The sequence below is a fragment of the Leuresthes tenuis genome, unplaced genomic scaffold (assembly GCF_036924035.1).
Source record: "Leuresthes tenuis unplaced genomic scaffold, fLeuTen1.0.hap1 SCAF_13, whole genome shotgun sequence".
In the NCBI taxonomy this organism is placed as follows: domain Eukaryota; kingdom Metazoa; phylum Chordata; class Actinopteri; order Atheriniformes; family Atherinopsidae; genus Leuresthes; species Leuresthes tenuis.
Window position 1 is genome coordinate 8,718,049 of NW_027325367.1, and position 11,621 is coordinate 8,729,669.

General features: G+C 41.1%; 1 protein-coding gene across 3 annotated transcripts; it reads left to right on the top strand.

The window, feature by feature from the left end:
* Positions 1-705: 705 nt before the first annotated feature.
* dusp10 (dual specificity phosphatase 10) lies at positions 706-10,937 on the top strand. 3 transcript variants are annotated; one of them, XM_072361745.1, is made up of 5 exons: positions 706-901; positions 1,934-2,763; positions 6,483-6,851; positions 8,440-8,685; positions 8,770-10,937. In XM_072361745.1, exons 2-5 carry the CDS (start codon positions 1,980-1,982, stop codon positions 8,862-8,864), a joined length of 1,494 nt encoding a protein of 497 aa, XP_072217846.1. In that variant the 5' UTR covers positions 706-901; positions 1,934-1,979; the 3' UTR covers positions 8,865-10,937. The 3 variants fall into 3 exon arrangements, with proteins under 3 accessions (XP_072217846.1, XP_072217847.1, XP_072217848.1); XM_072361746.1 differs by having other exon boundaries at positions 8,773-10,937; XM_072361747.1 differs by lacking the exon at positions 8,770-10,937 and having other exon boundaries at positions 8,440-8,723.
* Positions 10,938-11,621: the final 684 nt, after the last annotated feature.

The window sequence follows — 11,621 nt, forward strand, 5'->3', positions numbered from 1 at the left end:
CTATGAAGACTGAAGTAAATTTGTGACTTAAACCAGTATAAGTGAACTGCTTCTCCGACTTGTGCTATATTTGCCTGCATTTTTCTTTGAAGCCTGACATGGCTTGAGCTCACTTTATATGATGTTTTCAAAATGTTGATCGCTAAAAGACAAAAAACAAGCTCTCAGTTGGTTTTAATTTCATGTTACTGTCCATTTCAGCCAGTAACACAGTTTTAGTGAACATTGGAAAACTCTCAGGTTCTTCAGAAAATCAAATGTTTTAGGAGGCAAAACAACTTTTACAAAGGATATCTTCAGATGTCACGGCAGTTTTTACTGTGCTAATATAATCAACATTTAATCCCTTCCTCTTTGTCATATGTGTGTATTATCGGGGAAATAGGGCTTAATTTCCTTTAAACTTACTTCACCGTGGGCCAATAAGTAGTTTCCTTATCTTTCAATAAGGATGCAGTTGACTATGTCTTACGTTTACGAGCAACACCTAAAGGCACCGCGTCTTTTTCTTCTAGCCTCCTGGAAAGAGTTTTGATTGGCTGCCAGTGACATCATCCCTTCTCATGTTTGAGACTGGAGGCAGTCCAGGCGACAACCGCCCCCCCTGCAGCCACAGAGGCACGCAGCTCTCTCAGGCTCCTCCCACCTCAGGGCCGGACCTCACTGTACGCGCAGGATCTCATTTAATATTAATTAGGTCGCGCATTGGCTCAGACTCGCGTCAATCGCGTTGCGCGACATCTGTAGGCTGGCAGACTTCCTTCAGTATTATTTCTGGGGAGCAGGGTAAAAGTACTAAAAAATGTTGCTGATCTACAACACTGGGACGGACTGAATGGAGGCAACGTTGTCTGCGAGGGGAGATAATAAATCCGTCTACAGTCAACCGTGACACTCACCGGTAAGAACAAATATACGACAAGTTTGGGAATTAGTGACACAAGTTGTTGAAATGCACAGTCATATAGATTGTTCGTCTATCTATAAATAATGAAAAGGAATATAAAAACCCTGCAACCATTTTGAGTGTTTTGTTATTTTTAGTTTATTATTCATGTGGCGTCCTATTCTACTTCTGCTTTTATGTGTATTTGGCTTTATCTTTTAATCTTTCATTGCGACAAAGTTACAATTCCTGCCGTCAAAACCAACCATCGCATATTTGATTTTCTAATTCTTCTAATACATGCTGCTGTGAAATTGGATTTCCTTCAGTCTGCTGCTCATCAGTCTCCCCCTGAAAGCCATATCACATTCTCGGCACGTTCTCATGCCGGTTTCTTCAATGAATTTGTCCATGAATGATCTCTGCTTGTATTTTTTTGCTGAACCTGCACCGTGCCTAAACGACGGTAATGCCCGGGACAAGCAAAGCTCGCCGGGTGTCTTTACATAATATGCCAAGATGGCATGCTTTTAAAATCCCTTTGATCAAAAGGAATTGGCCCCCTTTCCTTTTGATACCCTGACTTTACATTTGGGCGAGAGACAAAGCTGCATTGATGCAGTATTTTATCTTTTTTTTTCCCTTCTCCCTCTCTTGTTGTAAAAGCTTTGGGTCAGACAGAGCAGAGTTGGGATGAAAAATTCAGCATCACACACATGTACAGTATCTGGAGGATGATTAATGTTGATCACTCTCCCAGTGATTCAGTTACAGGACACTCTCTGATGATTTCACTGCTTATTATTAGTGGCCTGTCTGTCACTCCTGAAATTTTGCCTCCAACTAGGGTGTAGCCCTGCAGGTGTTGACAGTACTAATATTTAGCTTAAGCAGCCGTTTTCGAGTTTGCATGTTGATCCAACAGACAAGAGGTCAGCCTGTGGGAGTTCTCTGCTCAATCACTCACAGCCTTGATTAGGACTGGTGGATGCAGAGTTAATTTAGCAACAACTATTTTCATTTTTCTGCTCCCCTGCTTCTTCACAGAGCGGCTTGTTGAGTTCTCCGTAAACGTCCAGCCCTCGGCCTCCCCATGCCTCCATCTCCCCTTGACGACAGAATTGTGGTGGCGCTGCCAAGGCCGATCCGACCTCAGGAACTCCAACTACGCCTGGACACCAGCTACCTGGACTCCATCACAACCACCAGCAGCAGCAACTCAGTCATCAACACCACCGTGGTGAAGATCCGGGCGACGGCCAATCTTGTAACGTATATGCCCTCATCCAAGGGCTCCACGCGCTCGTTGTCGTGTGGATGCAGCAGTGCCAGCTGCTGCTCTGTGACTACCTATGAGAAGGACAGCCAGAGCCTCAGCCACAGTCAGGTGAGCGCCAGCAGCCCCAACCTCAGCTATGCTGGGCCCCCAACCTCTATGGTCAGCAACCATGAAGCATTAAGTGCCCCCAGTCTCACCGCGGGAACGCCAAAGGCCCTGTCCACCCTGAGGGTCATCCACCCCAATGAGCTGGCCAAGCGGATGACCTGCTGCCCCATGGGCCACCCTGTTGGGCCTGTGCCGGTCATCATCGACTGCAGGCCCTTCATGGAATACAACAAGAGCCACATCCGTGGGGCCGTGCATATCAATTGCTCTGACAAGATAAGCCGGCGGCGGCTGCAGCAGGGCAAGATCACTGTGCTGGACCTCATCTCCTGCCGCGAGGGCAAGGACTCTTTTAAGGGCATCTTCTCTAAAGAGATTGTGGTTTATGATGAGAGCACCACAGATCCCAACCGGCTGACATCCTCCCAGCCTCTACATGTGGTCCTGGAATCCCTGAGAAGGGAGGGCAAGGACCCCATCATCCTCAAAGGTAACACTGCAGTAGGCATATTAAAGTTTAGAGTTTAGTTTGGCTCTGCAGGTACTAAATTGCTTTAGTATCTGAATCTGAAGATCTGAAAGCAGTGACCGCTTATAGCTTAATGGCAATATAAGCTGATACAAAACTAGTGTGGTTAAACAGTAATGTGTAGAGTGTATGTAAACCATGTTAAACTTTGACCTTTATTGTTCTTGTCAGCTGATTCTGCCTGTCAACAAAGTGGTTGTGGTTTTGTCATCCTGTGAGCTCTGTACTGAATCACCACAGTAGTTATAATACCACAAACAGCTTTTCCATCAGTAGTCATCCTGTGTACTCTCTGTTTGCATCACACTCATACATAAACGTATGCTCACTATCTTTATCGGCCTCTACAAGTTGAGCATTTTGCAGGATGTGAGAAGCAGCTGTTAGTAAATAAAGAGGCCAGTTGAGATGGCAGTCCTTGGTTCGCTGCCATGTAATCTATCTTTGGATTGCATGTTTGAAGCTGGAGCTGTGTGTTGTGTTGGGGGCTGGGCTGTGAGCATTTTCTTGATGCCTCTTGGTCACCGTCTAGTTGTGAGATCACAGCACCTTGATCTGTTCTCCTCACATGTGTTCTCTCTTCTTCACCCTGGCCCTCCTGTGGGGTTTGACGGACACGGCTCCTCTTCATTTGCTCATCCTGCACTCATGTCTGTCTGAAGCTTGCCTCACTTGGAGGAACATGCTGACTTTCTAACTCCTCCTTCAGCTGCTTTAATTCTTGAAAAACGCAAGCCATCCTCGCTGCAGAGGGGATCAAAAGGCTCAGGCTCAAATTTTTAAAACAGCCACTGCCACTTTTTCCCATTTCTATACATTTTTGATTACAGCTTTACACATATGTGGGCATCCAATTAAGTTGTTGATATTTCACTGTAAAATTGAACAGTCTAGTGGTAGAAAGCCCTTCTTTTCACTCTAAAACATAACTTAAATCCTCTTTTTTTGATACTTGTAGTGCTTAATATTCTCTATCGCCTTAGAAATGTTCAGAATTGTTATTGTACATGGGATAGTTATAGTGACATTTCTGGAGCATGCTTGTATGAAAGCTGCTGAATAATTTAGTCATACTTCATGATTTGCTCAGTTACCGGCACATCTTAGTCATGATTGACTGTAAGTATGGTTGTGGTGTGATGCTCCACTCCAGCAGAAACACAAAGGCTTCCATCCATGCCATGCTGCAGCTAGGAGCAGTAATAGATTACATTCAGCCCGCTTGAATTACCATAAACAAAACGTCAGTAGTTTCTGAAGGTTCACGGAGAGCTGTGGAAACAACAGGCCTGTGGTAGGAGAAGCTTTGAGAGGCAGATACGGTAGTTTCTGAACAGGAACTGTGCCGGTGGCACATGAAAGCGACAGAGACACTTCACATGTTTTCCCTTGAGAGTTTAGTCAGAGATAATGACAGCTGGTCACACTCTGCAGATTTCATCTCACAACAACATTCTGGTTTTAGACATCAGTTTGCTAGGAAAGGTGTCATTTATAAGTTGAGTTTGATTAGAGTAAAAAGATTGAGCCAAACAAGGTTTTATTGTCACTGTGAGGCTAGTTTTTTACATACTGTTTGTTCTGACTAAATAATATTAGTGAGTAAATATATAATAACAGATAATATGTAATATCCAGTATTAGCACGTGGATGACACTGTTACAAGTTATTTTTAATTTGAGTTATGGTTAAAACATGTTGTTGTACACCAGAGCGCAGGGCCTTTTTTTTAACTATCCCACACTACATATACTTATGTGATGTTTAAAACCGACATTGAGTTTTGGCTAAAAACAACTCAAAAACTGTTAAGGATAACATGTTAGCAAGCATATTGCTAGCAGATAAACATTTTTTTTTATTGTAAGCACATGTGATGAATGTAAGTGAAAACATAGTTTCCTGTTAGCTTTCATTATGTTTAGAGGCCACTCGCTGACAGTGTCAGCTGATTCTGTGATGTAGAAGTGTACTGTGGGTTTTATGGTACTTTTCACTGAGAGGTCTCATATTGATCAGAAGGAAATAAGTAAAACAGCAACAATGAAATTTTAATGACGATATTAACCTAGGACACCCAGCATTGTTCATTTTGACATTACAAATGGCTCCAATCTTCTGGCTGAAATCTTTTTGAATGGTTTTACAGCTACACACAATTTGGCATTTAATTGGAACATTTAACGTATAAAGTGCCAGATTGCCCCCTTACTGAAACCAAAAGAGAGCCAAAACATGAATGAGTATTAAATGCAGTTGCAGATGCTATAGAAATCACTTTCAAATCAGCAAATCGGCAGGTCTCTTTTTTGTCACACAGTAACCATACCATATTAAGGTGAACAGATTTAGGTTAATATGTCAGTGTTGTGTTTACTCTCTGTTACCACTGGCCCAAAGTAATGAATTCCTTTTTTAAAGTAGATAAATAGGATATTTTTTATCAGCTGTCGCATCTTTGTAACTTAATCACGTAAGATTCTTTTAAAATGTTGAGGTGTATTTGAGAGGACAAGTTGTTTTGTATTTAATAAATACAGGAATATGGAGGTCTCTAAAAATGATTCTCATGGAATTTATTGAAATTCACATCTGTTTCGTAGGTCCTTTCTTTCTGAAATGAAAGAAAGAAAAGAAAAACTATCAATTTCAGTGGAAATTCCCCTTTCTGTAACGCCTTGTTTAGTTTAGTGAAAGAGCTCCTGTAAGCACTTCCCTTTCTTTTATTTACCAAAGTGTAATTATGACTATGACATCCCATTATATCCAGGCTTGGCCACTATTACTGTCATGTGTTTAGGTTGAGGTCTTTGTTAATGGTTAACAATCTGGCTGTTTCACGATGAAAACACAGTACGGCCGTTGACAGGAGATTCCCACCTGCTTCCCACCCCGGGAAAGTTGTGAGACTGTGCGATGACCTCACATGGCATGATGTCAGCTCCTGCACTGTGAACAATACGCCAACTGATACTTGGACCCCTCCCACAGCTCGAATGCTGAAGGGAAACTTTGGCTGATGGCATCACTGTTACTAACAGGTGCAAACCAGTTATTTGTAGAAGTGCATATGTCCAGTGAGAAGCGTGTTTAACATTCAGTCTGTTGATTTACTGGCACATTACCAGCTAAACAAAAACACCTGTGTGTGCGTGAGCCAATAGAATCTGTCTGATGAGCCACCTCTCTCTGGTTAATTTTGTTGATAAGGACAGACGATGCCGATCCCTTTGTATTTGTCACTATCCAAATGGAGGCATTCAAATCAGATCCAAATATATGAATGCAGTCAGGTGACTGGAGGATTCTCTCATGTCAAAGGGCTTCAAATTTCATTAAAGCCAGTTGTTGCTTTTATCATATGTGTATGCAAAGCTTAGTTGTCCTGCTCAATCGTAACATTGCCATGTGCTGGTCAAATGTATTTTTAGCATAGACGGCTCCTGTGGGAATTGAACCATTAACCCATGCTGTGTTAGCTCCATACTCCATCCACTCAGACCAAAGAACTCCAGTCTGCATTTAATAAGGAGACAGGTTTGAAGAAAATGAATGTAAAGTAAATAAGGAAATTATATTTGACACTTTTATTAATGCTTGAACTCTTTACCATCTTATCCAAACACAAAGTGTAGCGCAATGTTTGCTCCCAGCTTAGTCTTTCTTTTTGTGTTCATAGGAGGCCTTAGCTCCTTCAGGCAGAGCCACGAAAACCTGTGTGAGCACTCTCTGCACCTTCATGAGGGCTTGGACTCAGGCGCAGCTGCTGGCCTGACGGGGCCTCTACCTCACTCCTTGCCCTCCACCCCAGACATCGAGAACGCAGAGCTGACACCAATCTTGCCCTTCCTCTATCTGGGGAATGAGCACGATGCTCAGGACATCAACCTGCTGCAGCGCTTGAACATCGGCTACATCCTGAACGTGACCACCCACCTGCCGCTCTACCACTATGACACGGGCCTCTTCATCTACAAGCGTCTGCCCGCCACCGACAGCAACAAGCAGAACCTGCGCCAGTACTTCGAGGAGGCATTTGAATTCATCGGTATGAAAACTGCCATGTGGCCTTGCATTAGAACTTTACCCTGCAAAAATAAACGAGAGACGAGAGCAACCTTTAAGACAAAGCAATGCTCATGTGAGACATCTCACTGCAGGTTGCACAGAGTTGTAGACTGTCAAACCACAGATTAATATTAACCTCCACAGGTTGTCTGCTTGTGTAAACAATTTTTACTCAAGTTTACACAAATTATTGAAATGGAACCACGTGAGAAGTTTAGACGTCAGATTACCGTTTGGTGGAACTGATAACTCTTAGATATATGAAATGTGACCCTGATTACACACTGCATGTTGTAAGATGTGTCAAGCCAAAAAGGTCTGAAGCCAGTGGTTTAATATTTAACAAAATGTTGTATTTAAAAAGGTTATCTTATCCAGCATGTGAAATCTTCTCCGCAGAAATAACAAGTAACTAAACAAGTCAGATAAGTGCAGTTGAGTGTAAAGTACATCATTTCCCCCTGAAATGTAGAGGTGTGGAAACATAAAGTAGACACAGATCACATTGGTGCTGAATAATAAGTGGGTCTAAACACTTTATTTGCTTAAGAGACACAGAGATGATTCATTAAAGCAGAAACAGATTTTTTTTAAACAGAAATGGCATTTACTGCAGATCAATAACACAGTCTGGATTGACACAAAGATTGATCTATTGAATCATCACTGTGGCCTGGAGGAAAGAAGGTCCAGGTTGTAGTTCTTGTTCCTGATCCATAGTTTGTTTAGGTATTGCAATGTAACACTCAGAGGATTGTATTTATGTGTTGACAACCAGCTCTAAACCTGGACAGAACTGCATGTAGGATGTGAGTACAGCACTATAGACCAGCACTTCTCAAACTGCACTGATCTCTGTATCATTGAAATTCAGTTTGTTTCCTTTTTCTATTTATTGGTTCCTTAATCATTGTTAATGATTCACATAGCTGTGCTGGTTAACCTTTTGTGGCTTGTAATGGAGGAGCATGACAGAACAAGTCAGTGAAGAATGTTTTTATAACATAGTATGATTATTTATTGTTGTCTGCACATGGCCTGTGGTTGTAATTTATCTCATTTTAGTACTTTTTTTTTTTATCAAGGCAAAGCTTTTGATTGTAGGTATTGATAAAGCTTCCATACTGTAAGTGTGGTCAGGTAACTAGGGCTTTTTATTGCTTTAGGTATTTAAAAAAACAGGATTTCCATGTGATTATGAAACAAATCTGTAGCAAATTTTTTAAATGTAGCAAAAAAATAAAAGGTAAATTAGCTGCTGCATTATTTCAGAAGTTTAGGCTACTGGGTATGTAAAGAAATGTCAAATTGAGGAAGGTTATTTTTAAATTTTGACCTTTCCATCAATCTTTTTCAATGTTGAACTTCAAAATATGGGTAAAAGACGTAATGGAAAGTCATGCTCCAGATTTATATAGATCCATACCGATAGAAAAAAGAATCCTGACATTTAATATCTTGCCCCTAGAAAGATGCTTACCCGTAAAGAAGGTGTAATGTACTTTCCTCATCTGGAACAAAGCAGCTGTTATGCTGCTCTCTAACTGTTTGCATGTTCCTTTCTGCAGAGGAAGCACACCAAGCAGGTATGGGCCTTCTGATCCACTGCCAAGCAGGTGTGTCTCGTTCAGCCACCATCGTGATTGCCTACCTGATGAAGCACACCTGGATGACCATGACGGACGCCTACAAGTTTGTCAAAACCAGGAGGCCCATCATCTCCCCAAACCTTAACTTTATGGGCCAGCTGTTGGAGTTTGAGGAGGACCTCAACAATGGAATAACGCCACGAATCCTCACACCAAAGCTGATTGGTGTAGAAACTGTTGTCTAAATTTCTAAAAAAAACAAACCTCAGTCTGATGCTCACGTTAGCACTCACTCTCACTGTTTTTCAGCAGAGACTGGTTGTTCTATGAGCCGCTTTGAGTGTGTGACAGAGAGGCAGCGTATTTGTCCTGAATCTTCTCATCCTCATCTTGGACTCTATTGAGTGCCAAATCTCTGGGTCAGCGGTGAAGAGAAATGCCAAAAATCCCGACTGTTTGAACCTGGCTGAAGTCCCAGAGGAGAAGACGAGTCAGATGGAGAGGGAGCGGTCAAGGTTTCTATTTGTGACCGCAGAGCAGTGAACATAAGGGAGAAGAAAATCGATTTTGAAATGATATTTTCTGTGCTTGGGGGCAGTAAATGACGAAAGTGACTCTCAAAGCTCACACTGTGGCACACAGTTTATGTTTGCAGACTTAAGCGGGGTTGGCCACGGCAGTGCCTGTCTAAATAAAAACAAAAGAAAAAAAGATGAAGACTTGTTTGGTGTGTTGATGTTGTTGTTCTATTTTTATACAGGGGTTTAAGGGGATGACCATGACAAGCCCACAGTGGCTTACTGTGCAATAATTTCAGAGTGGAATGCAACCTTGATCTTGATCTTATATGTGTATATAATGGTAACGATTACGAAACATTTCCAGCTCTTTGCTGAAGAACCATTTTGATGTTGATGTATTTACTGTTGTTAAGCTCTATATGTTCATATAGATGCATTCAGTCATGCTGTAATATTAACCGAAAAAATGGGGTATTACTTTGAGTGCAGCTTGTTGGTTTATGTCTGTTGAAGCATAGATTCATATTTTGAGCGTTTGCTTCCGTATCTTGGTTTTGCCATTCCTACATCTACATGTATTTTTAGCAATACACACATTACCAAACAGCCATAAGAGCTCTTTTTATGCATGGCTGCTTGCAGAGGAAGGAACATTTGAAATAATCAGTGAATATCGTAAAACAGGGCTACGGGTGATGTTTAATGTAACACAACAGAGGATTTTCACTGCCTGCTTCTGTCTCTTCTGTTTGTTTTTGCTCCACTTCATCCATTAGCCCGTTCTCTTCTACTGTACTGTGTTACTTACCATGTCAATCAATATTCTATGGTTTTGGCAATGCCCCACATCCAGAGCTATGATTTAGCCCATTTTAAGGTAGCATTGTTGAAGTGTGTGCTTCAGACACAGTGGGTCACAGTTTAGTATGACAGCAGTGGTATAGTAGAGCAGCCTGACCCTTGTCCGATTTAAGGTTCCCTGTTGCTGACACCAATCTACAGTTTAGTGAGCTCCTCTGCCTTGCACACAGTAGGCAAGCGCTGCTGTCACATGCTGCTCCTGTGCCTCTATCAATGCCTTAAACCATGTGTCACCAACAGGCCTGTGCATGGCACAGCATCACGTGTAAATAAATACACAACACAGAGAAGTCTCATTTTACCTCCCAGATTAAAAACAACCTTCTTTGTCCCACAAATTATATTTATAACTCAGATTTAGAGGCATTTGAAGCAGAAACTGAGCATCGCCTTGAATTGTAACTCAAACTGGTACTAAATGTACTTTTAGTGAAACATGTAAAGATTTACCTTCATATTGTTGTCTCTTAGTACAAATAGTATTATAAATATATGTAGACATATATGAAAAAAGAAAAATAAAGCTTGAAAAAAGCTCTTCTTGCCAGGGACACCTTTTCATGCATCATAGAGTCCAGTAGATGCAAGATTTTTGGTGGTGATTCTGATTTAAAGTGAGTGGAAATTTCCAATATTGATGAACTGCTATTGATATATCAATTTATCACTGTTGATAAACTGGCCGATATAATATTCAATATGTACATAAAGTTTATTAGTTAAAAAGGAAAAAGCTTTCAGAGTCAAATCGAGGTAACTTGCTTTGAAGACACTTGTCATGGCACCATCATCTGCTCAACTGAGTCGGAGCCACATTGTTAGTATCTTTCTGCATTTTTTTCTTTATGACATTCTACGATAGGCTAACATCAGCCAATAATACCTGTATACAATATAGCACACACTATAAAGGCCTCTCAAAGCGTTTAAATCTATTAGACGTCAGTGTTGTTGTCTGAAAGCTCCCAGGCCAACTTTGCTTTTCAAATGCAAACTTGTTTAATCCAAAGAATCAGGGATCTAATTGGTTTGAGTAAAAAAAACAAAAAAAACTTGAGTGTTGTAAAAGTTTTGTCAATACAAAAAAAATGAGCTTGTAGTATTTCCCCCCCTCCTCGCAAAAAAAGAACTAAAAGTTGTGGTTTTCCCCGAGCTGACCAGAAGCAGCTTCCTCAAAAATGATTCTAGTTCTGTTTAAGCTCATTGTGTTCCTCTGGTTTGTTTTTAGGTCTCCATTGTAAGGTATATAATGAAGCACAGGGTTAACGATACCTTTATCAAAGCGCCAAAACCATAATCTATTTTGCAATACACCCACTGCTAACCATTATATTTTTAAAGCTAAACCCAAAAGTTGAAAAAATAATCATCTGCTTCTGTCAGCGGGATGCATGTGAATCAGTTTTTCATGGCTTAGTGAGTTCATAAACAATGTGCACTCAGTAAGGCTTTACAACACAGACAACAGTGAGCTTGATGAATCCCTCATGTGAAAACTCACGCTATGCAAAATGAAATTGTAACAGGTTGCTTTAAACTATCAACAGATATAATATCAACTGTTTTATGAGGTTTGCTGTTCCTCATTTTGAGCATGAACAACACGAGACTTCTAAAAACAAGTGGAGGTGAGATTTAAGAGTTTCTCAGTGACTAGTTAAAAAAATGTCTGTCCTGTTCTTTTTGGTCTTATTTGTTTTTGTTGTCGCTTTTGTCTCTGCTGTCGACTGGTGCTTCACAATATATATTAATCACCATTCACCACACATTTGGAGCTTG